The sequence below is a fragment of the Sus scrofa genome, chromosome 1 (genome assembly GCF_000003025.6).
Source record: "Sus scrofa isolate TJ Tabasco breed Duroc chromosome 1, Sscrofa11.1, whole genome shotgun sequence".
Lineage (NCBI taxonomy): Eukaryota > Metazoa > Chordata > Mammalia > Artiodactyla > Suidae > Sus > Sus scrofa.
The window spans coordinates 114751015-114777723 of record NC_010443.5 but is presented as its reverse complement, the minus strand read 5'-3'; the positions used below and the strand labels follow the sequence as shown (position 1 = coordinate 114777723).

General features: G+C 36.4%; 1 protein-coding gene across 12 annotated transcripts in view; it reads left to right on the top strand.

The window, feature by feature from the left end:
* TCF12 (transcription factor 12) overlaps positions 1 to 26709 on the top strand; it is a 374065-nt gene that overhangs the window by 278640 nt on the left and 68716 nt on the right. For 7 of the 12 annotated variants that reach the window (XM_021094696.1, XM_021094708.1, XM_021094732.1 and 4 more), the window contains 2 exons: positions 418 to 553; positions 5492 to 5544. In XM_021094696.1, the coding sequence (XP_020950355.1) occupies positions 418 to 553; positions 5492 to 5544 (189 nt within the window). Of the gene's footprint in view, positions 1 to 417; positions 554 to 5491; positions 5545 to 16672; positions 26142 to 26709 lie in introns of those variants that run through there. The other 5 variants (XM_021094759.1, XM_021094743.1, XM_021094737.1 and 2 more) reach the window with 2 other exon arrangements.

Sequence of the window (26709 nt, the reverse complement as noted above, 5' to 3'; positions counted from 1 at the left end):
GACCCACACAGCAGCTCACGGCAATGCCAGATCCTTAACCCACTCAGCGAGGCCAGGGATCGAACCCATAACCTCTGGTTCCTAGTCAGATTTGTTAACCACTGAGCCACGATTGGTAACTCCTCAAAAAATATTCTTAACAATTGAAGAGTGAAACTACATAGTAGGTACAATGTCTTTCGACCCTAATATTGTATGGATCTACACAATTGCTAGAAAACAGGTAGCATGAGGGTGGGGGAAAAAAGAAGAAAGGTTTAAACTAATGGTCTAATAGCGTCCAAATAAACACTTAGATACTTCCTAAATTCAAGACATTGTTGAATTTACTGCAAATAATTCAGAAGTGATGACATTATCTGGCTTGAGTCTGTAATCAGTAAGAAGGTAACTTGTTTCCTTGGCCTTGTTTTATAGTCTAGTCTCCTGAGGCAAGATCTTGGGCTTGGAAGCCCAGCACAGCTCTCTTCTTCAGGAAAACCTGGGACACCATACTACTCATTCTCTGCTACAAGTTCCAGGAGAAGACCTCTCCCTGACTCTGCAGCACTTGGTAAGTGCATCACACAACAAATTCCGTCTTATAAATGTTTCTCCCCTCCCCTGGTTCTATGCTTCTGGCCACACTTTTAATTAAATGAGAAGAATTTGGTTTCTTGGGCATCATGATGATACTGGGGCTTATTTGCATAAAATAATGTATCAGGTATTTAATAAACAATTTAATACTTTTATTTGGTCATGAACATAAGAGTAAGTGGATGGTAAAAAAACAAGACTTTATTTTTTTTGTTTGTTTGTCTTTTTGTCTGTTTAGGGGTGCACCCGCGGCATATGGAGGTTCCCAGACTAGGGCTCTAGTCGAACCTGTTGCTGCCAGCCTATACCAGAGCCACACACAATGCCAGGTCCAAGCTGTACCTGCTACCTACACCACAGCTCACGGCAATGCTGGAGCCTTAACCCACTGAGCGAGGCCAGGGATCAAACCCGCAACCTCATGGTTGCTAGTCGGATTCGTTTCTGCTGTGCCACAACGGGAACTCCAAAAAACAAGACTTCAAAAATGGGACTAGTTTTTCCTTTATTTAATGTGCTAACATTAATATCGTATTCCTGACTAAAACTGATATAACAGTGAAGAGTTTACAAAGTGGTTTTATAGTATACATTTTCATCCCATTAGTACAGCAGTCCTTCTGGTCAGTGGCTGTAATACTAGCTTTAACATAAAATTGTCTCAAAAGAGGACACATCCATATAACTAGTAGTGGTTTATGCAGGATAAAATTTAAGATTTTCTGACTGTTCTTTGCATATTAATTGCTTCTACTCCCCACTTTTTAAAAGATTGAGGTAAAATTAACATAAAATTATTAAGGTGTACAATTCAGTGACATTTAGTATATTCACAGTGGTGTGCAACCATCATATCTAGTTCCAAAATATCACTTCAAAAGGGAACTCAGTAACTATCAGACATGCAGCTGTCATTTTCTTTAGCTTCCTTCTTTTATGTCTTATACACAGCCTAACCAGCCAGTTCTGTGTTGCTGCGTATAGCAAGCCTCAGGTATACTCTGACGTCTCATCCATTTGTGTTTAAATGTGGGAATTTTTGGTTATTACTACCAAAGAATCCTTAATATAAGAAAATTGAGGGAGTTGCCATAGTGGTGCAGCGGAAGCAAATCCAACTAGGAATAATGAGATTGCGGTTTTGATGCCTGGCCTCGGTCAGTGGGTTAAGTATCCAGCGTTGCCATGAACTGTGGTGTAGGTTGCAGACACAGCTTGGACCTGGCGTTGCTGTGGCTATGGTGTAGGCCAGCAGCTACAGCTCCAATTCATTCCCTAGCCTGGGAGCCTTCATATGCCGTGGATGCAGCCCTAAAAAAAAGACAAAAAGCCAAAAAAAAAAAAAAAAGAAAAGAAAAGAAAAAAGAAAATTGAAGTTGTAAAAGCATGTTTATATTAAGGATAGGCCAGCTTCTGAAAAAACAGAGTCCAGCAAAAGAAAATGTGCCCAGTTATTTATTCCACAAATATTTGTTGACTGCCTGTAGTTATAGATATAGATCTACCTTTTGTCACACTTATGTTTTAATAAAACATCTTTAGCCTTTGGGTCTAGAGTATGCTTGAAGCATAATGATGGATTGTCATATTAGGCAGAAGGAGCTCTAATTAGTTGTGCCCACCTCTTGTATTATGGGTGATTGAGTATATATTACTGTTGGAGTAAGCCCTTGATGATTTAGACCAACATATTCATTGTTATTAAGGAAATGTTAAGTTAAAGTCTTCTCCATTTCCACTTTTGTTTCTCACCAAATGATTTAGTTAGGGTAAGAACATTGTGAGGCAGATGTGTTGGTGTCACTCTAGAAAACTGTCTTGTTAGTGTGCTCTGTGAGCGCACACTGTGACAGAAAGCACTAATATAGACCAGTGTACTATTACTAAAAGTTCAGGTAGGAAATGAACTATTGAAATATCTAGGAAGGGGCAGGGCAGGAGATAGACTTCATAAAAACTCAAGCTTTCCAGAAATTAAAGCTTATGTATTCTTCATTTTCATTTGGATTATGATAATGATTATCTTTTCTATGCCAAGTGCTGTGTTATAAATACTACATCTTTACAAAATTCTGTGAGGTTCTCATGTTACAAATAAGGAACCAAGACCCAGGAAGCTAAATAACTTATCCAGGGTTTGGTGTCCAGGGAGGGCCACTCATCTCCTGTGTGAATACCATTTAGTGGCTTATTATTCCATTCTTCATCGTTATTTCTCAGTCTTGGATGCTCTTTCTTGGCATTGCAGTTATTCCCAAAATCTCTGAAAGGACTTAAGAGATCATCTCTGCCAACCTTAGCATCTTCGAAAGCTATTCAGATGCTTTAGAAAATTAACATTCTGCAAAACAGTATCTAACTTACTGATTTATAATAATTTTGCCACAGATTTTAACATAAGCCTAATAATAATGGCTAAAATGTGTCAGTTTCTGTTAGGCATTGCACTGTGCATCTTTCTGTATTATCTTTACTGCAGTAACTCCAGGAGGTTATTGTAGGTAACTGAAGTCGCTCACGTTCACACAGCGACTGTGTGATGGAGCTGAAATTTGAATCCTGCCAGCTTACTCTCAACTGTTATGCTTTGCAGCCTCCCAAAATGAGCTGTGAATCCCAGATTCATGATTCTGAACCCAATGATTTGTATGTAATTGTATAGATTAAAGATGAAGTTTAAAATATAAAAGGGAAAGTTCCAGTTGTGGCTCAGCAGTAATGAGCCTGACTAATAGCCATGAGGATCCGGGTTTGATCCTAGGCCTCTCTCAGTGGGTTAAGGATCCAGCGTTGCCTTGAGCTGTGGTGTAGGTCACAGACACGGCTCAAATCTGGCATTGCTATGGCTGTATCCTAGACTGGCAGCTGTAGCTCTGATTCAACCCTTAGCCAACGAACCTCGATAGGCCATGAGTACGGCCCTAAAAAGCAAAAATATGTATAGATGAAAGAAAATTTTCCATTCCCATAACAGGGGAAAAAAAAGAAAAACTTTCCTAATCTAAATAGCAACATTTTGGGATACTGGTAATTATCCCAGAATAGAGGGATGGATTCCAAACTGGTAGAAACAGTTCAGTTGACTCTCTTGATCTAGAGTGTGTCTTTAGCTCAAGGGATACTGTGTTAGTTGTGAAGAGTTGGGTTTTTGAAAAGCCTCACAGAGAACAAAAATTTTGCCTGAAAGTTTTATAAATTTAGAGTATGCCAGATGTTGCTTATCCTTGAAAGGAAATATAGGCCTCCTCTTGAGGTCGGTACTTATAGGCTAATGGGTGGTATTTTTCTCTTATATTGTATAAAATTTTCCCACATGCTACTTAAAAGTTGATTTTTTAGCTTTGCAGCCTCCTGAGATACTTACTATAAAGATTCCCAGCCTAATTTAACTGGGTTTCATTCTTTTTTCAATAATTACATGTTTTATTGTGTCATATCACTTATGACCCAGGAAAATAGCATTTTTACAGTTCTCATTTTTACAGTTTTCAAAAACATTGTAATTAATATCAAGTTTCTTATGTATAAACTCTTAATAGTGAACCCCTTTGAAAAAACCTGAATTTGAGGCATATTTGTGTAATATTGGAAAGCTGCACTTAACTATCTTTTTTTTTTTTTTTTTTTTTTTTTTTTTTTTTTTTGCTTTTGCTTTTTTTAGAACCACACCTGTGGCATTTGGAAGTTCCCAGGCTAGGGGTCGAATCGGAGCTGCAGCTACCAGTCTACGCCACAGCCACAGCAACATGGGATCTGAGCCGTGTCTTTGACCTCCACCACAGCTCACAGCAATGCTGGATCCTTAACCCACCGAGCAAGGCCAGGGATAAAACCCACATCCTCATGGATACTAGTTGGATTTGTTTCCACTGAGCCACAACAGGAACTCCCCATCATTTTTTATAATAAATAAGATAAACATCTTTTAAATTTTTAATTTTACCAATACCAAGTGAGGCTGGTTAGGCGTATGAAAATACGTTCTCATTTTTATATTAAAAAGAATTTACTATTTAGAAATATATATTTCTTACAAAGAAAAATACTTTATCTAGTTATCTCTTAGAAATAAATATAAACATCCAAGGATAGATTGTACACTAATCAGTACTAAAGTTGCAGGCATTTTCTTTTGCCATACCTTTGGCATGTGGAAGTTCCCAGGCCAAGGATCAAACCCATGCCACATCAGTACCTGAGCCGTAGAAGTGACAACACCAGATCCTTAACCTACTGAGCCACCAGTGAACTCCTAAAGTTGGAGTAAATGTTCTTATAGAATACCTATAGGATAATATTTTACATGACAATGCCTGTATTTAATAGTTTATGTAGCATACTTAGGATATTATTATAACCTTAATTTTTCAGTTATTAAATTTTATTTCAAATTTTTAACATAAGTTATGGAATAGCATTAGCTTTTAGTCTAATTAATATGCTTTTAAACCTAATTCTCAGTGTGATATGGACACTGAATTTGTATCTGTCTTAAGCAGTCATACTATTAAACTGACCTGTTGCACCAAATGTCGCTCTGCAAATGAAACTGAGATAAATGATGTAAAGTGCCTAGTATGGAGCATTGCACGTGATAGATACTTAAGAAATAGTCATTCCTTTTTCTTACATGTTTATTCGTTTTATTTTCTCTCATTTTATTTTGTTTGCTGTCATCTTCCCAGACCTATTAGATATGTATTTCAGGATATATCATTTCATTAGGAATACCCATTTTGCTCTGGAACCAGTTAGAAAGAAAGAGGTCCCCATCCCTGTATTCCCTTGCTTTTACTCTTAAATGTATTGAAAAACAAGAAAGGCAATAGGGGAAAAAATTCTTTCCTGCTCATTTGAAGTCTGAACTTTTCTAACATCAGTGCTAATGAAATATACTGTTTCCCATATACAGATCCATTACAAGCAAAGAAAGTCAGAAAGGTCCCTCCTGGTTTGCCTTCTTCTGTAAGTACTCATTTTTTTGACTTTGTGGTAAACAAAGTGGTTTCAAGTATTCAGTACTTGCTGGCTATAAGAATGCATTCAGTTGGTAACTCTTCACATGGTAACTCTTCTCTGCTTAATGGGATCATTGATGGAGTAAAATCCAAATTCAGTGTTAGGATTTTAGATTTCTCTGCAATGATTTGTAGCTTACTCATATGCTTTTACTCTATGTCTCTGTCATTTGAATTCCCCTCTTGGGAAGAGGACTAGGCCGGTAGCTGTCAAAGAAGATCTCCTATACAGGTCTTTTGATGTTTAATTAGTCATTATGTTGCTGAACAGGAGGACAGACAGAGATTAATAGCTGAGAATCTTAGAAATTTACATTTGTAATAATCCCAATGGAGCTAAAGACATTAAGATTCGGAGGACATGTTCAGCTCAGCTTGCCTCAGTAGGACTGAGGTTATTAATATGCATAAATCACCAAGTCAGATGTTCATTGTGAAGCCCTTGTGGATTTTAAAGGCTTCATTAAGCCTTTCCTAACTTCAGCCTAGCATCAGGAAAGCTTTCAAGCAACTAGTTTGTTGATCCCTCTTTGCTCAAAAATGTATCCTTTGAGAATAAAGAGTTTGCATGAAGGAGGTTGGAAAGGTTTGGTGAACAATCATTAATGGCCATGATAATCTAATGCTGTAGGGGTGTTTATGCTATTAAATATACTTTATTCTGTTAAAGAGTGAAAGTATTTGTAAATGAACCTACATCATAAATCCACCTACAATTTAAAAATCCCTGGTGTGAGGAGGGGAGATTTTTTTTTCCTCTCCTTTTGCGTAGAACAAATGGGGAGTGGGAGCTTTTGGATCGAGGCCCCATGCCTTGTAGGGTACATCTCTTTGTTGTGTAAATGGATGTTGGGCTTTTATTTGGCAGTACTTAACACATGGGCGCAGGTGCTGCTGGATGAGTCACAGCTCATCGAAGTATACACTGAATGGAATATCCTGCTTGGCAAGTAGTAATCTAGAAGGAGCAGCATGGGTCTGAGCTTTTTATTTTTTATTAAGGCTGAAGTAGAGATATCATCTTTTTGGTTGTTTGCTTTCCTTCTTTCCTGTGTTCTTCCCCCGCCTTCTCTTCCATTTGATACACAAAAACTCAAATTCGAAATCCTCTTTGAAACTCAGTTCCAGATGGATCTGACTCTTATGCAGCCTAGGGCAGCTGTGCTCTGAACCTGCAGCTTACCTGGAAGGTTGGATTGCAGCTGCAGGCATTCTTAAAAGCTTTTGCTTGCATAAGCACTTGGACCCACTAGAGGCTGAATAGCTGCTTGATAAACAAAATGAACACAATGCTACAAATCATTATTCCAGAAGACAGGATTTTTTTTTCAGCAACAGCTAAAAATAGTTGGGCAATTTACATTTTAGCAGTTGTGTGCTCTGCAGCGGTAGGTAGTTCAACAGTATAACATGATTTCTGCGAGATTAACAGAAGTCATATTTTAAACTGACAGAACTGCTAACACGTAACTGTGCAATTTTTTGGGGTAATTTATTGCTATCATTCTATAAGAGTAATAGAGGTTAGATTGCATATTAATATTTAGTAGAACTAAACAAGTTTCAAAAATACCAGATTAGTAAATGAAAAATTAATCTCATTTCTTTGCCTGGCATTAATTTTAAGAAACAATATATTTTGGATGTTTCATAGCTCTTTCATTTTTTTTTTTTATTTACTTTTTTGTCTTTTTAGTGTTGCACCCGAGGCACATGGAAGTTCCCAGGCTAGGGATTGAATCAGAGCTGTAGCTGATGGCCTACACCACAGAAACTCCAGTTCCAGGCCATGTCTGTGACCTACACTGCAGCTCATGTCAACACACTTGACCCACTGAACGAGGCCAGGGATTGAATCCGCGTCCTCATGGATACTAGTCAGGTTCATTACAGCTGAGCCATGGCAGGAACTCCTAGTTCTTTCGTTTTTAAAGCAAAGGACAGAATGGATAAAACAGCCTGGAAAGAGAATAAACACTGGAGATCATTAGTGGTCCTTACAGTCCTAATCATAAAAGCATGTACTACCAGGAGATAGTAGATCTGTATTTTATCTCAGGTATTAAGGATGAGCCACTGAAAGGAAGAAAGAGACTCAATTCTGATGAACTTTGATTTTTTTGAGAGCCATTAGGCAATTTCACTGGTCCACCCTGCTTATATAGTATTACTAGCTTCTTTGTTTGGAATTTATTAGCTATTTGCACAGACAGGATAGAAATCATTATTTTTCAGTTCTATACTTAGCATCAAGCATGATCATACTGTTTTGGAACCATGCTGAAAATAGTATTTAAACACATTTAGGAGTTCCTGTCATGGCACAGTGGTTAACGAATCTAACTAGGAACCATGAGGTTGTAGGTTTGATCCCTGGCCTTGCTCAGTGGGTTAGGGATCCAGTGCTGCCATGAGCTGTGGTATAGGTTGCAGATGCGGCTCGGATCCTGCGTTGCTGTGGCTCTGGCGTAGGCTGGCGGCTACAGCTCCAATTAGACCCCTAACCTGAGAAGCTCCATATTCTGCAGGAGTGGCCCTAGAAAAGGCAAAAAAGACACCCCCCCAAAAAAAAATTGAATGTTATTAAGGATATATGAATAATAAATATATTTAATTAATTGAAAATATATTTTAAATTAAATGCTATGTTGAAATACTAAGTTTTTAAAAGAATTTTTTAACCTTAAAAACAGATACTTTAGGAGTTCCCGTCGTGGCACAGTGGTTAACGAATCCGACTAGGGACCATGAGGTTGTGGGTTCAATCCCTGGCCTTGCTCAGTGGGTTAAGGATTTGGCGTTGCCGTAAGCTATGGTGTAGGTTGCAGACACGGTTTGGATCCCGCGTTGCTTTGGCTCGGGCGTAGGCCGGTGGCTACAGCTCCTATTCGACCCCTAGCCTGGGAACCTCCATATGCCGTGGGAGTGGCCCAAAGAAATAGCAAAAAGACCCAAAAAAAAAAAAAAAGATACTTTAATAAATGATACTGTAATAAACTGAAAACATTTGGGACTTCACTACTTATCTTTTCAGTATCTAAAACAAATGGGAATTTAAAATAATGGTTGTTCGATTTGGATGCTTTTACTGAAATGTATGTAATTTATAGGCTTTTTAATAATGTGAATTTTTTTAATGGATATAAAAATGAAGAGTTCCCGTCACAGCTCAGCAGAAATGAATCTGACTAGAATCCATAAGGACACAGGTTCAATCCCTGGCCTCGCTCATTGGGTTAAGGATCTGACATTGCTGTGAGCTATGGTGTAGGTTGCAGATGCAGCTCGGATCTCCGATTTGACCCCTAACCTGGGAACTTTTATGTGCTGTGGGTGCGGCTCTAAAAAAAAAAAAAAAGACCAAAAAAAAAAAAAATGAAGATGGACTCTGTGTATGTTTTATTTCATGATCATTTGTGTATCTTACTTCCCAAACTAGACACTTAACAATAACATCTCAGACTTCACAGTTTGCTTCTTGTCTGATCTATCTTTAATCATCTGTGGAATACATGTTAGCCTTTATTAAAGGGAGAGTGAAAGATCTAGGTTAGTGTTGCACTCGTACTACAGAAAACAATAGGCAGGGTTACTTATAATGCAAAGCACTGATAATCTACCATTGGTTGGAGGCCTTTTTTTTTAAAGCCATACTGTATATTTAGGGATCACAATTAGAAACATCAGCTCCTCTATTTCTCTGCAGAACAACTGAATTGTAACTTCTGTCTCTGGATGCAGATGCGATAACAGTGTATTAACATGATTGAAGCAGAATGGTCAGTAAAGTTAAGAAAATGGTCTGATCAAATCTGTTGGCTTAATTATTGATTAATTATATGACCCTGGACTTGTTAGTAAGCCCTTAGGAAGTTTAGACTGGAAAATTTTGAAGTTCCTTTCAGGTCTAAAATACTACGTTCTTAGGGTTTTAAAATTAATATGTTCAATTTACAACCCATAATGGGCATAGTTTTCTTCCTCCTGATGAAAAAAATAGTGTTCTTAATTTAAGCACATTATGTTTTCACTTGTTTCTCTAGACAGGTTGAGATATTGCGTAAGGTGCACTTTTGTAGCAACAACAATAAAAATGATGCCTGGACATTGAATTCAAACATACACTCACATCGTCCTTGCCTGCGAGGTAATTACCATCTACTGTGAGAAACGCATTTAATGGATTACATGTATTTCAGTAAGGCAAGTGAAGTATATGCCAAGTAGTCTGGAAACATAGAGTAGGTAGAACTCACCCTGCCTTGGGAATTACTAATTAGCCTCAGGAGTTGAGATTTGAACTCTGTCTGGAAAGATTAGGTTAAAGGCGTAGGCATGTGAAACAGTAAACGTGTTCTCAGGCCGCCTCTGAGTTCCATGCCAAATACAGCTTTTATGCTTTTCCTATAGCAGACCCATTCTCCCACTCCAGAGAAGGACTGAAGAACACGTAAAACTGGCTCAGATGTGAAAAAGGACAAATTGTCATAGCAGCCTGCCCTGGATAAAAGCCTGAAGTATCCTGGCCAATAGAAAATAGGCATTCATGGTCATTAAGGTTACATGGGGGTCTTTCTGAAGGCATGGGTATACTTTCATGTAGGGGATTTTACTTCCTTTTTAGGGTTCCTGAGCCTTGCCTCTCTTTCTGTAATCACTTACTCTCGTCTTGTTGTTTTTACACCAGCTGTTTTTCATCTATATCACATTTTTACTAAGATAAAACATTTAAGGGAATGCTGAAGCACTGGGTATGGACTGGGGACAATCGCAGGGTTTTTTCCCTAGTTGTTGTGGGAAAAATGGAAACATTTGTAATATATTTGTTAGCATCCTTTATAGCCTCCATGTATCTTACCTGTGTGAGGATCTATGCTAACCATCATCTGTATCATCTTAATCGTTAATCTTTGCCACACAGATTTATAAAGTAGCTAATATCCTTCCCTTACAAATGAAAAAATTGAGACACAGAAATATTAACTTGCATAAGATCACACAAACAGCCAAGATTATAACCTAATTTAATACCAAAGACCATTTTCATTTTATTTTGAATATTAAAACATAGTATCTATCCTGTTTTACTCATAAGATATCCTGGTTAGTATGTTAAATTTAAAACAGTTTATTCTGTCAGTTATGTTTTTCTTGATCAAATTTATTAATTGGCTTTGTTGTTTTTAAGACCTACCACCATCTAAAGGGATGATATAAAAAAAAACAGACTTCCTAATCAAGCAGATGGGGTTTATCTGGCCTTAGCTGCTTTTTATTTTGTAACTTTAGAGAAATTGCTTTTAAGTTCTATGAATACTGAGCTTTTATTTGTAAAAGGAGATAGTAATGCTTATCTCAAATGATAGTACAGTGTTATGTGCCTAACATGTGCCTGGCGTATAATAGACGCTCAGCGAATGTTTTTTCTGTATTTTTTCTAGTTACTACCACTACAGCCTGATGTTTAAAGGAATTTTAGTATTTTTTTGCCAAATTTTGTTAAAAAACAAAGGAAAGTTTGAAAACATAATAAAGGATAAATAGTAGAATAAAAAGGTATTTACTTGCGTATATAATGTATATGCCTGGCACACAGTAAGTAGTAAATTGTAGCTGCTATTGTTGTTAAGAAAACAAGTCTTATTTTCACAAAAGGAACCTATGAAAAGAGGGACATTTTGTTGAATCAATTCCTGCCTAGAATTCATACTAATTATTTTTGTTTTCTGAACTATCAGGAGTCTGTGGGGTTATTTTTTCCTTTATTTTATCATTGGTTGAACATTGTGTGTGTATGTGTTTTAGGGGCGCACCTGCAGCACTTGGAGGTTCTGAGGCTAGGGTTCCAACTGGAGCTACAGCTGCTGGCCTATGCCACAGGCACAGCAATGTGGGATCCATGCCGTGTCTGTGCCCTACACCACAGCTCACGGCAACACCGGATCCTTAACCCACTAAGCGAGGCCAGGCATCAAACCTGCGACCTCAGGGTTCATAGTCATTGGTTGAACATCTCTATGGCCTTCTGAAGCATTTTTCAGATGGAGAGAAGTTTCTTTGTTCTTTATTCTTTATTTCTTAACCTGATGTTAGTATTTCCAAACATACTTTTTTTTTTTTTTAACTTGCCAACTTTTACAAATAGATCTTTAAAAAAAAAAAAAAAAATGCTACAAAAGATGCAGTGAGCCACAGGGGAAGTCCATCTGTAGAAGATGCAGAATTTTGAAGTAAGAAAGAAGCAAGACACTTTCAGGATTTTTATTATCAGAAAGTAAACACCTAGACAAACTTCAGAGCCGCAACTGTGGCACATGAGAGTTCCCAGGCTAGATAGGGGATCAAATCGGAGCTGCATCTGCCAGCCTACATCACGGTCACCGACATGCAGGATCCGAGCTGCATCTGTGACCTGTGCCACAACTTGTGGTAACACTGGATCCTTAACCCACTGAGCGAAGCCAGGGATTGAACCCACGACCTCATGGATATGACTCAGGTTCATTTCCACTGCACCACAATGGGAACTCCTGAAAACATCTTTTAAACATCATCATGCTCTGGATCAAAATGGCATGTCTTAATCATTTTGAACACAACTGGTTTGCAGTCCTATACATAGGGTGATAACATAATCTGTTTGTTTCTTAGTCAAATACATGCCATTCTTTGTCCTCTGTAATGTATTATAGTAATGTCCTTTGTCTTCTGCTTATTTATTTTCCCCCAAAAGCTATACGTTTATCACATTATTTCTTGCTTTAATTTTTTGAGAGTTAAACTCAAAGTGTATTTACCTCCCCAGCCATCAAGAAAAAAGATATGTTTCTAATTCTTCTCTCATAAAGGACTTTATTGTTGAGATGAACCAAAGCAGCTCAAACACCACCTTTTCTTGCTTTGCTGCAGACAGGTACAGAGTTCTATATCCTTTGGATTGGTAATTGACTGAAGTTCAGGAAATGATGCCTTCCTTTCTCCCAAACTTTTATGGGATTTTAATTTGTTGGGGATGGCTTTTTTTAATTGATGTGAATTTTTTGTCATTTTTAGTATTAAATTTGCTGTTTTAGGGTCACCCCTAGAGATGATTTAAAATATTCTGAGATGTTTCTAAACCACAAAGACCACAAAAGATGTCCAGTGATCTAGCATTTTCTTGTACATATTAAAGGAATGAGTAAGAATATTAAATAGGAAGTCACAGTTTAAATTCTGAGTGTGGCTAAAGTGAGGATTTCTTTTAATAGGAAAGAGGACAGATACAACTTTCTGGGGCTGATAGAAATGAGTACCTTGGAAAACTACCACTTCAAAGATTAATGGTTATCTGAACGAGTAAGAAAAAGGTCAAGGGTTAGAAACTAGAGAAACTGTTAACCTCCATTTTATCCATGAAAATAGTGAGGTGAACAACAAGAAGAGAACTCTGAAAAGGAATGCCCTCTGGAAGTCAGTAGGAAGCTAGGGTAACAGTGTGTTTGCAGACAATTATATGAGGCTCTTAAGTAACAAGAATCCTAGTGATTCTAGAATAAACAGTATTTACATGCAGCACCAGCCAAACTTTATAAGTGAACACTCCCTGAACATGAGCTGGCTATGTATTGCTTAGCTCCTTTAGTAAACAAGCCCATGGGGTACACAGCTAGGTACTTAAGAGTTTCTAATTTCTGACTGTTAGCTAAGCTGTCTCTATTTGAAGGCTACCTTGATATATAACATTTCTTAAGTGGCTGATTTTTTTTCTCTGACCTCATGCATGGGTAGTCTAGCAGAAAAATCTTAGTGTGTAAAGGGAATGATTCTATAATCCATTCCAAACTTATATTCAGTTTGGTCATTGAATGAAAGATTTTCTTCAGACATTAATAAGAAGAAATAGCTACTGTTTATGCTGACAGTAACTACTGTTCAGAACAGTGTCAGAATTGTGTCAGTGTAGATAATGGGCTTTTAATCCATAGTTCTAAGATGTTCATTTTTGTGACAAGCCAGTCTGTCTTTGATCTGATTTCTAGTGGGGGGGGGGATTTACCAGTGAGTGAGTCCTGTGTAATATCTCATTGTTTATACTGATGTGATAGTTCAACAGCAATGATATTTGTTATTTTCTGACCTCTCTATTTCTTTTCAAAGAAGGGACATGGCTGAATTTCAGAACTAGTTTTTATGATTTTTTTCTAACTCCTCAGCTGCCAGTATTTCAGATCTTTGAGACCTTACAAACCAATTGTAGGATAAGTCCCAGTATGTGTGTATGTGTGATTTGTATGGATTTTACCATAAATGCTTTTAGACTTTAAGCTCACTGTTCTGTGATTCTGCATCAATAGAACCATGAAGTTTTTTTTATTTGTTTTTTAATCTAGTACAACAGAGGATTATTTTTTCAAGTATAGGAAAGAAGAAATGAATTTAAAAACTCTAAATTTTGTCACTGGGATGTTTGGGGCTCCAGATTTCATTCTGAGTTAGGGAAGGCATTCATATCCTAAAAATTTGCTGATGTGAATTTTGCCATCACTGATACTCCTTTTGTTAGACCAGTAATGATTTTACTTTGAAGAGTCATTTACTATACTTGTGTAATACCTAGTTTCAAGGACTGTAATGTATGCTGTGTAGACAAGTTCATAGACTTCTAAACATTTTTAAAAACACTCTTCGTTCTAGGATAGTTTCTGGTTTCTCCCCCATGTTCAGTCTGTTCATTGAACATTCAATCTATTCATTTTTGTCTTTGTTTAATTACCTGCATTTAATAAATAGCCCAAGATATCTATAATATGACAGTATTTTACTTTCAAAAATAATTTGGTTCTAAAAGTTATGTTTCTGGAAAATTTGCTAGAACTCGCTCTCTTATATCCTCTGCTCGACTCTTCGTCAATGTGCTATGTACCAGGAGTCACAAATTTTTTGTGTAAAGTTTTGTCCTTTTATGTAAAGGATTATGTAGTAAATATATTTGGCTTTGTGGGTCAGACAGTGTCTGTCATAGCTATTCACCTCTACTGTTGGAACATGAAAGCAGCCACAGTCGATACATAAATGAATGAGCATGACTGTGTTCCAGTAAAACTTTATTTGTAAGATCAGGTGGTGAACCAGATTTGGCCCACAGCTATAGTCTGCCAACACCTGCATTAGACTTAACGTAAGTGTTGAGTTCCCTGGTGGCTCAGCAGGTTAAGGATTTGGTGTTGTTGCTGCTGTGGCGTAAGTCGCTGCTGTGGTGTAGGTTTGATCCCTGGTTCTGTAACTACAGTGTACCTTGGGTGCAGCCAAAACAAAACAAAACAACAACAAAAAAGAACACAAGTATATGCCTAGAGTAGACATGTTCTTACCTTCTTGGTAAATGTGCTCCCTGTGGAAAAAAGAACCGAAGAGAAACAAGATAAGTAAAATTGAGTATTTCTTGTTTTTTGTTTGTTTGTGATTTAGATCCATTTCCTGATATTCATTAGTCCCTTCATCATTTTCATAAGGCTCTGGGCACATTGATAGAAACATTCCAGGATGGTTATTTTTGCCTTTTAATGTACCTGACTGGGATAGTAAAAGAGTCTCAATATATAAAGTGGGCACTGTGATGTCATAATTTTTCTAGGATTTAAATGCAACATTAGGAAATTATATGTATAATAGTTTATGACATCAAAAGTAAGCTTGGGTAGAGATATATTAGTAAATGTTTGTTTGAAACAGTTGAGTTTAAAGTTTTTAAGTAATTTGACTTTGATGCAAACAGCCCTACTATAATTTTTTCCTTTAACTTATATTTACATGTGCCCGATTACCATCTTTTATCTTGATTCAACCTCCTCATAGAACCCAAGGCTAATAAGGTAGTAGCTTGAAAATCATTTCCAACCCATGTATGATTATGAGACAGATTGTGTTGGAAAACATGGCATGTCTCTCTCAAAAATCTTCCTTCAAACCTAAAGAGAGGAGTTCCCATTGTGGCTCAGCGGAAACGAATCTGACTAGTATCCGTGAGGACGCAGGTTCGATCCCTGGCCTCATTCAGTGGGTTACGGATTGGGCATTTCTGTGAGCTGTGGTGTAGGTCGCAGTTGAAGATGTGTCTCAGATCTGGTGTGGCTGTGGCATAGGCCAGCAGCTATAGCTCCGATTCGACTCCTACCCTGGGAACCTCCATATGCTACAGGTGTGGCCCTAAAAAGACCAAAAAAAAAACCTGAAAACCTTAAGAGAATCTTCAGTCAAATGACTAGAAAATTTTATGTTAATCTCTATAATTTATACAACTTTCTGGGCATGTGTAGAGATTATAAAGATTAACACTTAAAAAATTAAGTGAATATTTATGGTTCTGGTTCTTATTTAGTTGTTTTTTAGTTTGATGATAGTATTATTAATAAGAAATAATAATAAAACTTCTCAAGTTTTCTGACTTAAGCTTGATAATTTTTTAAACCATAAAACTTGACATTATTTGAAATCAAGTTACCAGTACCTTTTTCAGTATCACCCAATTGTTTCAAATAAATTTAAATGAAAAGGTAATTCGAGGAGTTCCCGTCGTGGCTCAGTGGTTAACAAATCCAACTAGAAACCATGAGGTTGCGGGTTCGATCCCTGGCCTCACTCAGTGGGTTAAGGATCTGGCGTTGCCATGAGCTGTGGTGTAGGTCACAGACGCCGCTCAGATCCCACATTGCTGTGGCTCTGGCATAGGACCCCTACCCTCCATTTGCCATGGAGAACCTCCATTTGCCATGGGTGCGCCCCCTCCCCCCCCCCAAAAAAAGTAATTTGAATGAGAATTAGAAGTTCTTTGCTACTAGAGTGGACTCTGTTTAGTAAATCTCCACTGAGAGAAATATGAATTCATTTTGTTAAAGTTAGTGAATATAAAATGCTTATTGGGAGTTCCCGTCGTGGTGTAGTGGTCAACGAATCTGACTAGGAACCATGAGGTTGCAGGTTCGATCCCTGTCCTTGCTTAGTGGGTTAAGGATCCAGCGTTGCTGAGAGCTGTGGTGGAGGTCGCAGATGCGGCTAGGATCCCGTGTTGCTGTGGCTCTGGTGTAGGTCAGCAGCTACAGCTCTGATTGGACCCCTAGCCTGGGAAGCTCCATATGCTGCAGGAGTGGCCCTAGAAAAGGCAAAAAGACAAATAAATAAATAAATAATAAAATGCTTATTGTGAATTAAATACTCCTCTAGGCTTTGAGATTTAACTAAAAATAAACCATGGACCTTGTACCCTGCCTTCAAGATGTTTACTGTCAAAAGATAACTTTGGCCTTTGGAAATAAGTAACTTTAATTTTTTTTTTTTTTCTGTTAAGTGATTATTGCCCTCTGGGCGCATATAGTGGATTATCCAGGAAATGCTTTTTGAATTAAAAAGATAAAAATAAATACTGTGAAGCTATTATTTTATTTTATCCATAATAGGGAAAGTCATCTGTTAATGACTTCCTGCTCCAAGCAGTATGTTTCAGTTTCTCCTACTCTCGGCTGTTCAAATCATCAAAAATGTTAACTTGCTTTTTTTTGTATAATACACAGAACTGTTTGTCCTGTTTTTTTCCATTGATTGTGCAGTTAACTCCTAGTAATACAATAATAGGAATAAATTTGTTTCCCAAATGGTAAATTATGGGTAATTCAGCCATTACTCTGCAGCATGCTGGGATTGATGTAGTTAACAGTATAGGGGCATGACCTCATGTGACAGATGAGTATGGAAAACCATGGTACAGGAAACCTTTCTCTAAAGGAAAAATGTTATGGTTTCATTGACATAAAACAGTAGGAATCTTCCCATTTTAAAGTTCTTATACTAAAATTATCTTCAAGAATTTGATCATTTCTGGAGTTCCCATAGTGGCACAGCAGAAACTGTGAGGTTCTGGGTTCAATCCCTGGCCTGGCTCAGTGGGTTAAGCATCCACCTTTGTCATGAGCTGTGGTATAGGTCGCAGACACGGTTTGGATCTGGCATTGCTGTGGCTGTGGTGTAGGCCAGCAGCTGTAGCTCCAATTCGACCCCTAGCCTGGAAACCTCCATATGCCACAAATGCAGCCCCAAAATAAAGAAAGGAAGAATGGAGTTCCAGTCATGGCTCAGCGGTTAACTAATCCGACTAGCATCCATAAGGATGTGGGTTCGATCCCTGACCTTGCTCAATGGGTTAAGGATCCAGCATTGCTGCCAGCTGTGGGGTAGCTCGAAGACTCTGCTCAGATCCTGAATTGCTATGCCTCTGGCGTAGACCGTCCACTAAAGCTCCGACTGGACCCCTAGCCTGATAACCTCCATGTGTCATGGGTGCAGCCCTGAAAAGACAAAAAAAAAAAAAAAAGAATTTGATCATTTCTTACTACCTGTGGCTGTCTTCAATGCCCAAGCCACTTTTATCTATTTCCTGAATTAAAACAGCATATTTCCAACTGGTTTCCCAATTTTCCTTAAATCATTTTTTAGCACAGGACGATCCTTTTAAAATTTAAGTCAGATGATATCATTCTTCTGCTCAGAATCCTCCGATACCATTTCTTATCACTGCAAAACCAAAGCCCTTAAAATGTTTCAAGACTCTTCTTATCTGTCCCCTGCTACCTCCCAGACTGCATCTTCCACTAATTTACCCTTCCGGACATACGACTCTCTTTTTAGTTCCTTAAAGGTATCACGAACTCTCCTGCCTCAGGACCTTTGCTTTTACTCTTCTCTCTGCCAGAGGATACTTCCCCTAATACCCATATAGCTGGTTTCCTCACTCTGATCACATATCACTTTATCACTAGGGATCTTTCTTGACCATCTTTATAAAATGGCAGCATGCCCCATATTCCCCTCTCTTTCCTGCTGTATTTTTCTCTGAAATATGTATTGCCCTCTGATATGCTACAATGTATTCTTCTATTACATTTAGAATGAATAAGCAGTGAGGTCCTAATGTATAGCACAGGGAACTGTATCCAGTCTAGGGATAGACTGTGATGGAAGATAATATAAGAAAGGGAATGTGTGTGTGTGTGTGTGTGTGTGTATTTCTGTACAGCAGAAATTGGCACAACATTGAAAATCAGCTATACTTTAATAAAAAAGAATATAAAACATTAGGACTCTTATTTTAAAACTGGAACTATATATTTAATTCCCTTCCTGATCACTTTTTCATTTCCTTTGATTTCAATGTGATGCTTTAGGTTTTTAATTGTGCCACTTGCAGTTATGACTATAAAAGTACAATTTAAGGTTCGTGTGGACGCTAGGTAGTACCTATGCCACTTAGTCTTCAGAACAGTAATACAACCTGGGTCTTCAAAAATAATAATACAAGATGTAAAATATTTCAGAAAACATAACAAATTGTATAATTGCAGAAGTAAATGATCCATGCTGTCTAAAACATCAAATTTCTTTACTAGAATTAATTTAGCTTAGCGTGGCAACATTTCATTTTCCTTTTAATCAGAAGTTCTGAGTGGAAGTTAAATGGCTTTTTTTTCTTTTTGACAGGACAAAATATTCATTATAACTCAATAAAAATCTTTCAAAATAAGAATTCAGTGTTTTTGGGTGGAGTAGATAATAAAACGTTTTATTGGTGATGAAATGGCTAGGAAATCTTTGGCCTAGTTTAATGCCTACGTTTTCCAGAAATGGAAACTTAGACTCAGGGAAGCTCATTGACTCAGCCTAAGCTCTCATGCCTCCTCAGAAGCAGAGCTGAAACCTGAATCCCTGTCTCCTAACTTCTAGTGTAGTGTTATTTTTCATCACATAGTATGAGTCCATAGTTTCTGCAACCTGAGCAGCCTATTTCACGTTCCAGAGGATTGATAAGTGGTAGGGAGAATTATTCTGCCCTACTATAAGTACTTGTGCTAGAAATTCATAGAACAAGTAGTTTAACACATTTCTTTTTTCACAGTTAGTGTGTGTTTCCTAATCTGTCTGTCTGGTAAGGGACACTTGTCAGGGTGACATATTGCCTCTACCTGTGGAGCTTATTATTATTACTAAGCATTTGTCATACTTTTGTTTTGCTTTGTTTTGTGCTGAACTGACACCATCTTCCATCTCCTTCTGTTTATTATACCTTCCTCAGATGTGTTTTCAAAATGAAGTATTATTTGGCTTTTGGTGAGACTGGTCACTAGAATTTAGTAGTAAAAAATCATTTTTTATTAAGATAGGTCTTTTTATTAAGATAGGTCTTTTCTTAAGTTCAGGATATGCATGATTTCTTCCAGTAAGTCTAGCTAAAATAAACTCTGCTTTGTTACTTGATCGTTACAAATATGAGACAGCAATTCTTGGTAATTAATTAAATGTATAAAGTAATAGAAAAATCACTATGACTAGCAAGAATTTTTGCTGAAACAAAACAGATTGGGGGCAAGAAATCACTTAGTATATAAGGTATTTAGAGTTTCCAGTTGCAGATTCTTGAAACGGCTTTAGGCTAAGATGAAGATGTTTCTGATCTCTTTAAAAATAAATTTAAAATAGAGTAGAATATCATAGTACTGTTCCATTTCTCATAAATTGAAAATATCTGGCACTTTCCAGCTCAAAAGAAAAAAAAGTAGGCCAAAGAAGAAACAAAAAAAACAGGTGGCACTTTCCTTAAGGGAGAGCTAACTGGACCCAAGACCAAATTGTTTTACCTTTTACAGATGGTTTAAAGTAATAGCACAGTTTTACCTTTTACAGATAGCTTAAAATAATAGCTTTGTTTGTTTCCAGTTTTGTTTTGTTGTTGCCTAATAAGTCAGTAGTGCAGTACCTTAACCCAGTCTTGAAAGCTCTTCACAAGTGATGCTTTATTAAAGAATTTTAAAACCTGAGTATCTTCTTTAACTTTTTTTTTTTAAACCGGACACACACCATTAGGCAGTGCTGTGATTATAGAGCCATCTGCAGGAAAATTATCAAGTTGCATCATAGTTAATGATTCTCTTACCATGTTATTTCAAGTGGTAAATGAGAAGTGACAAACTGCAATTCATGTGGGGGAAAGAAATGTATAGCCAAGAGATGCAGGAATTACTAGGAAGAGGGACTCCCTCTTTAATTTTTCAAAGAAAACTGCTTTGTCATAGTGAGTTCATGATCAAAAGAAACATGCAATTTGCTTCAGGTTTTACATATTCTCAGTAATTGTAGTTCTATCTCACTTGAAGGGGTATCTAATGATTGCCTTTTAGAAGCTTTGTATGATCTGTCAGTTCCGTTCATGTTGATGTCAGAAGGATACTATTTATTTACCTCAGAAAGAGATTTATTTGCTTTTCTCCTCCAGGAGGTATGGCAGTTTTTTCATATCCTCATCTTGGTCATGTGGTTATCAAAAGGGATATTAAACAAGTGTTCTTTGGCCCAATAAATGCAATTTTTGTATAGCTGATGGTTTACATTAGCTATACAGATAGATATTTTCTATTTTGTTAATCCTCTAAAACTCAAATTAGAATTGAGACCTTTGTAAGGAGATGATAAGAAATCTGATGTTCTATATCTGACATGATGTGATTTGTGAACTTCAGTGTGAATTTTGCTCTGAGAAGTACATGTTTGTGTATGTTGATACTCCTTATTTCCAACCAATATCCAAGTAAATTGTGTACCCATGTTCAGACCAAGTTGTAACATAACTATAACTCTGATTATTGGTTTGGCTAAGATTTAGGTATTCAAAATTAAGGCATAATTAGAACATTTTTTTCAGAGTATCATGTGAGGAATGATCACAAAATCAGGTCGTTGATTTTTAATATTTTCATATAGTAGAAAGACATTATTTGGAAGCATTTTTACTAATTGATTAGCATCAGCAAGATGAGAGTGATATTATTGAATTAGATGCATTATGTGACTTCAGATAAATAGCATTATTATATTTAAATAATATGTACTGATTGTTGGTTTGAGAAGGACGCATTATTTCTCTAGAGTTTTAAATTCTTGCTTTTTTTGCAATAATAAATTTTATAAATTGTGAGGATATTTAAAAAAGGCTAGAAGACCATCTTTCTTCATTTCTTAGGAATGACTTTAAAAAGAAAACAAAACAAAGTGGCATATAGTAGAAAAATCTGCAATATAATGCTCAGATATAAAACCTGGAGTTTTCTGGCACCTGATTTGGCTTCTGGTTTAGCCAGGCTAACCAAAATACTGCACATTTAGGAGACAACATTCATTCACCACTCATCTTTCTACATGCTAAATAAGGAAGAGAAGGTATTGGGGAAGGATCTTTTTGTTTTTGTATCTGCCCACTTGTAGATTCTCCTTAATTATTTTTATTCTCACCCTCCTCCACCTCCCTTGCAACCAGTAAGGTATTAGTTATTTATTTACTCAGTCTCATACAGCAGGGATATATAGAATTCATTTGTGGAATTGGTCACATGTAAACTTTATTTTTCACTCTGAAATTCTTGTTTTCCAGGAATTGATTCACTTAGAAATAATGTTGAAACTTTTCATGAGGAATCCTATGAGTGGGTTTTAGATTTACTTTTCCAGGCAGATCATCTGGCCTTTTGGGATGCTGGAATGTTGCCTGCTTGTTTTAGAAAAATGTACAACAGGATTAACCACTGACTGGCCTTTATTAATTAATTCAAGATGTGTAATTCAGTTAAATTGAAATTTTCTTTTGAAAACTTTTATAGAATTTTAGGTCACTCTTAGAACATTTTTTAATGAAAATGTTCTATCTTAAGGGATAGTTTAAAAAAACAGATTTGAGAGGTAGAGTGATCCAAATATCATGGATAAAGAAGAGCTAATAAAAATACTCAAGGGTAATCCCAGGAAATTTTGCATAGCTTTTTCCAAGGAAGATCTGTTTCCCAATCAACAGAAAAATAAGAAGGAAATGGGGGCCTGGACTTTAAACTGAAGTTGCCAGAAAGTCTCTACCTAGTAGATTTTTTGGAAACATTTTCCCCTAAATCTTCAGGAAAGAAGTAAATTGCTTAAGCTAAAACACATTACAGCTTTTTTCTTATCTAGTTTAGGTCTGTGCTTGATGACTGTTGAAGTAGCAGTAAACATCACATCCTGAACCATTGAGGGATGGGAAGCATATTTGAAAATCAGTGAAATGCAGTAATCCTCAAACCAGGAATCATCATAGTTGCCTAATAAAAGATGTATGGCTCCAAGTCATTTTTTTCAGGGTTCTCTGACATTTTCATTAATCATGATGCCAATGTATGTGATAATGCCCATTTTGCTATAAAATTGATGATTTTTTAGATTGTTGGGCTAGTTAGTATGAACATTGAGTCAATCACATAATCTTAAAATAACACAAAAATTATTACTTAGAATTGTGGATGGAAACAATTCAGGATAAAAAGTACAGAACAGTTCAGAGCTTCTGTGCAGACTGCACGTCCATCTGAAATTTAAAAAGTGGCCCTGTCTCCAGCTGACTCGTTTTGTCAGACTGAGTCACAGGATTAACCCTTGACATGTTCCTTCAAAAAAAAAAAAAAGAGGCAAAGATTAAACAACTGCATTGACTAGAGAAGCACTTGATCCATCTATATGCATTTTTTTCCTGTAATATGATTCTGCTTAAGAAAAAAATTGTGCTGCAGCTGTTCCATAGATTAGATTTTTTTTCAAAAAATATTTTGAGAAGAGTTTATCTGAGAAGAAAATTTGTACTTGTAATAAGGAAAATGACTGTTGATATCCAATTTTGGTTTTTGGTTTTGATTTTAGTAAGGCAGTAAAAAAAAAGATATTTTGAAGTAACAAGCTTGAAAGACATTAATTACCATAGCAAACGACTAGAATATAGGAACATTTTACTTAGATTATCACCCATTTTCTTGACAGTTAGCTGGTTTTGAGGAATGAGTTTAAGGACATGTGTATGTAGACCCCACCCTCTCACGCCTTCTCTCTTTTCTCCTCTCTTCTCTCTTTTCCCGAGTTTCTACATCCAGACTCAGTATAGGCAGTGGTTGTGCACCAAGTGATTGTGCTGGGGGAGGAGGGGCCTTAAATTTAACACACGTATGGATTTTGTATCTGTGTTTCTGAGAGAAAGAATGAAAAGTAAAGCAAAGCTTTTGGTCTGATTAGAAACTATTATGTTTCATATTCAAGTTTCAGGTTTAATAGCAAATCTTTTCCAGTTTGTTAATAAGCTGCTTTAGAACAGTAAAAGATTATATACTGTTTGGCATTATTCTGAACTTTTTTAACTAAAATATTTATTTCATACTTTCAGAATACCATATAGTTGCCTCTAAAATAAAGAACTCTAGATGAAATAACTCAAATCTTCATTGTACTTTAATAGCCAAGACTGCATAGTTGGATTTACATTATGCTTTTTGTTTTAACAAACATCATAGTACTCTTTCTCTTTTCTGGCAAGCCCCAGAGAAGTGAACCTAACTACTGTAGGTGAATTTTTTTTTTTTTTTTAACCAATGTCTCAAAATTTTCCCAGGTTAGAGCACTGATTGTAGGTAGAAAATGTTGAAATATTGTCGGTGCTTTGTGGCTCCCCCTCCCTCTAGTACTCTAAATTTCTATTTAAAAATACGCTGGGTTTTTTGTTTTTTCAAATTTTTAATCATTAAGAACAAAAGGAAATTTTATTTTGGATTTTTCTTTTTTCTTTTTTTTTTTTTTTGTTTAAGCTATTCTGTCAGAGAGAGACTGTGCCTATGAAAGACTAAAATTTACTTGAATGGTTTTAAGGCATGGCATTGTTAATTGTAAGTCAACGCTTTTTACACAGTTCTCTAAGGATTGAAATGGGTCTTTGTGGTCTCTCAGGAGGGAGGAAGTTACAGACCACTCTGCAGACTGGCATTTTAATGGTCTGCTGTACAGTGATGTTCTTTTGCAGCTGCTGCTTAGTCTTTTCTATATCTGGAGAGTGCAGGGAGGTTTTATTGTTATTCCAACACTATCAGATTTTTGAAACATTATAAACTTAGCTGGCCTTATGTCTTACTTGGCTTTATTACTACATTTTATTTAGTATTTTTCATAAGAACTGTTTTTTGGGGTTTTTTTCCCCCCCTTATAGAGTATTCCTTTAGAAGAGTTCTGCTTAGTGAAAAGTACCTTTAAAAAAGTGATGATGTCCCTTTTTGTAGCTTGTGAGCTCTTCTCTGATTTAACACAATTCTGTGAGAACCTGCAAACCACAGGGAGAAGAGATAGTACAAAGAGGTTTTGATGGAGGAAAATAAGAGAGAAAAGTTGCTATTCTGTTTTTTTGGGGTAGAATACATGCCAAAAGAAAATTTTTTAAGTAACGACATATATTTCTGTGTGAGAAACAATGTATTTACAAAAGGTGTCTAAATCCTTTTGACTTCTAATTATAATGAATTTTTAATTTAGTGAGACATTTATTCCCACACTGATTATTTTTCCTTTGTGAGAAATTTGAATGTTAACAAAAATATGAATATATTATGAACTTAGAGGGAGGGCAGCCTTCTAAGAAATCTTTAGTTTATTAGCTACAGTGCACATTTTGCCTGTTATGCATATGAGCCATTCATATTTTTATGTAAGGGAAAACAAATCCTTATTTGTTTTTTTAATTATTGGATTGCTTAATACATACTCTAGGAGAGCGCAGTCCATTATAAACTTTTAGTCGGTGTTATGAAGAATTTACGGAGTTGTATAACTGAAAATCTATGTTAAATATTTATGTTTTAAAAACAGATCATTTATTTCAAGATAATTTTTGAATTGTTGGAATGAGCCATTTCATGAAATAGTTCCTTTCAAATTATTTTCTATATGATTTTTTAGAACATAAAAAACCATGGTTTGTTCTAGCTTGTTGAGAAAGACTTACAGGACAGGTCTGCTTTTTCCAGGAAGTGACTTTGTACAAGACTTAACTGTTTAGATCCTTCTTATTATATACATGATTCAGTGCTTCCAATTCCTGATTGCTTGATCATGTGTTTATCAAAGTGGGAGGCAACTTTAGACCACACCAGATGGTAATGTTGGTAGAGGTGTAGCAAGCTAGGTTTCTCTGCTATAGTACTCTAATTAAAACTAAAAACAGATTAGAAGATCTGTCAGCCTTCTTTGAGAGAGACATTTATAGCATACATATGACAATATTAATGATTTTTTAGGATATTTATCTCTAGGACACTATATTGCTTTTCATTATTTAGCCCCTATAAGTGACTTGTATTTTTTTTAAATGTTCCAGCATTTGTCTTATTGGTATCCTCCACCAATGCAAGGACTTGATAGAAATTGAAAGAGGTTACTTACAGCATAAATCCTCCCTCTCTGCTCTGTGAGTTGGTTCAGTCCTATTTTGCATAAGTTCCTTTTGAGTAGATCCATGTGTGGATGCTTAGTGCCGAAGACTTAACTCTGTTTGGCTGGGTGGATGTATGTCTTGGAAAGAAGCTGTGTGCATTAGCTGCAAACAGTAACGTTTTCAAAATCAGCATGTATTGTGCTTATCCTGTCCCTGGAATGGGCAGCAATTCTTTGATGTATTACTATAATGGGAAAACGGTAAGTCTTTTTCTTTGTTCAGATAGCTTCTAGCTGGCTTGTTTAAGGGAAAGCAGGGTAGATTAATTACTTTTTACTAAACCTGTGGGGGTTTTATTTTCTGCAGTATGTTTAGATTGTGTATCTCTTGGTAAGTAGGGTTAGTAAAGTTGTCTTTGATACAGTTACTCATTAGTTTTTGGCTTTTACTTTTAAAATAATAAAGAAAAACTTGAATTTGTGGGAAATTATTTTTCATGCCTGATGTGGCTTTACTAGTAGTGAATGTTTAATGTTTTCTTATATCGTAAACATATAATCTATGTGTAAAATATACACATATAAAACACACATAGAGATAGGAAAGATTACTTGATACTTTGTAGACAGAAGGGAAAGATGAAAAGTCATCTTGGATATTCATAAAAATAACAAGTATGAAGCTCTGGGAATGATTAGGGAAGCAGTCAGCTAGTGAGAGCCGTATTTCCTGTTTGGAGTTTCAGGTCCAGAGCCTGACTTTACTGGGATACCATCTGTTTCCAATCAAACTAGAATTTTGACCCTGTACAGATTCATAAAATAAATC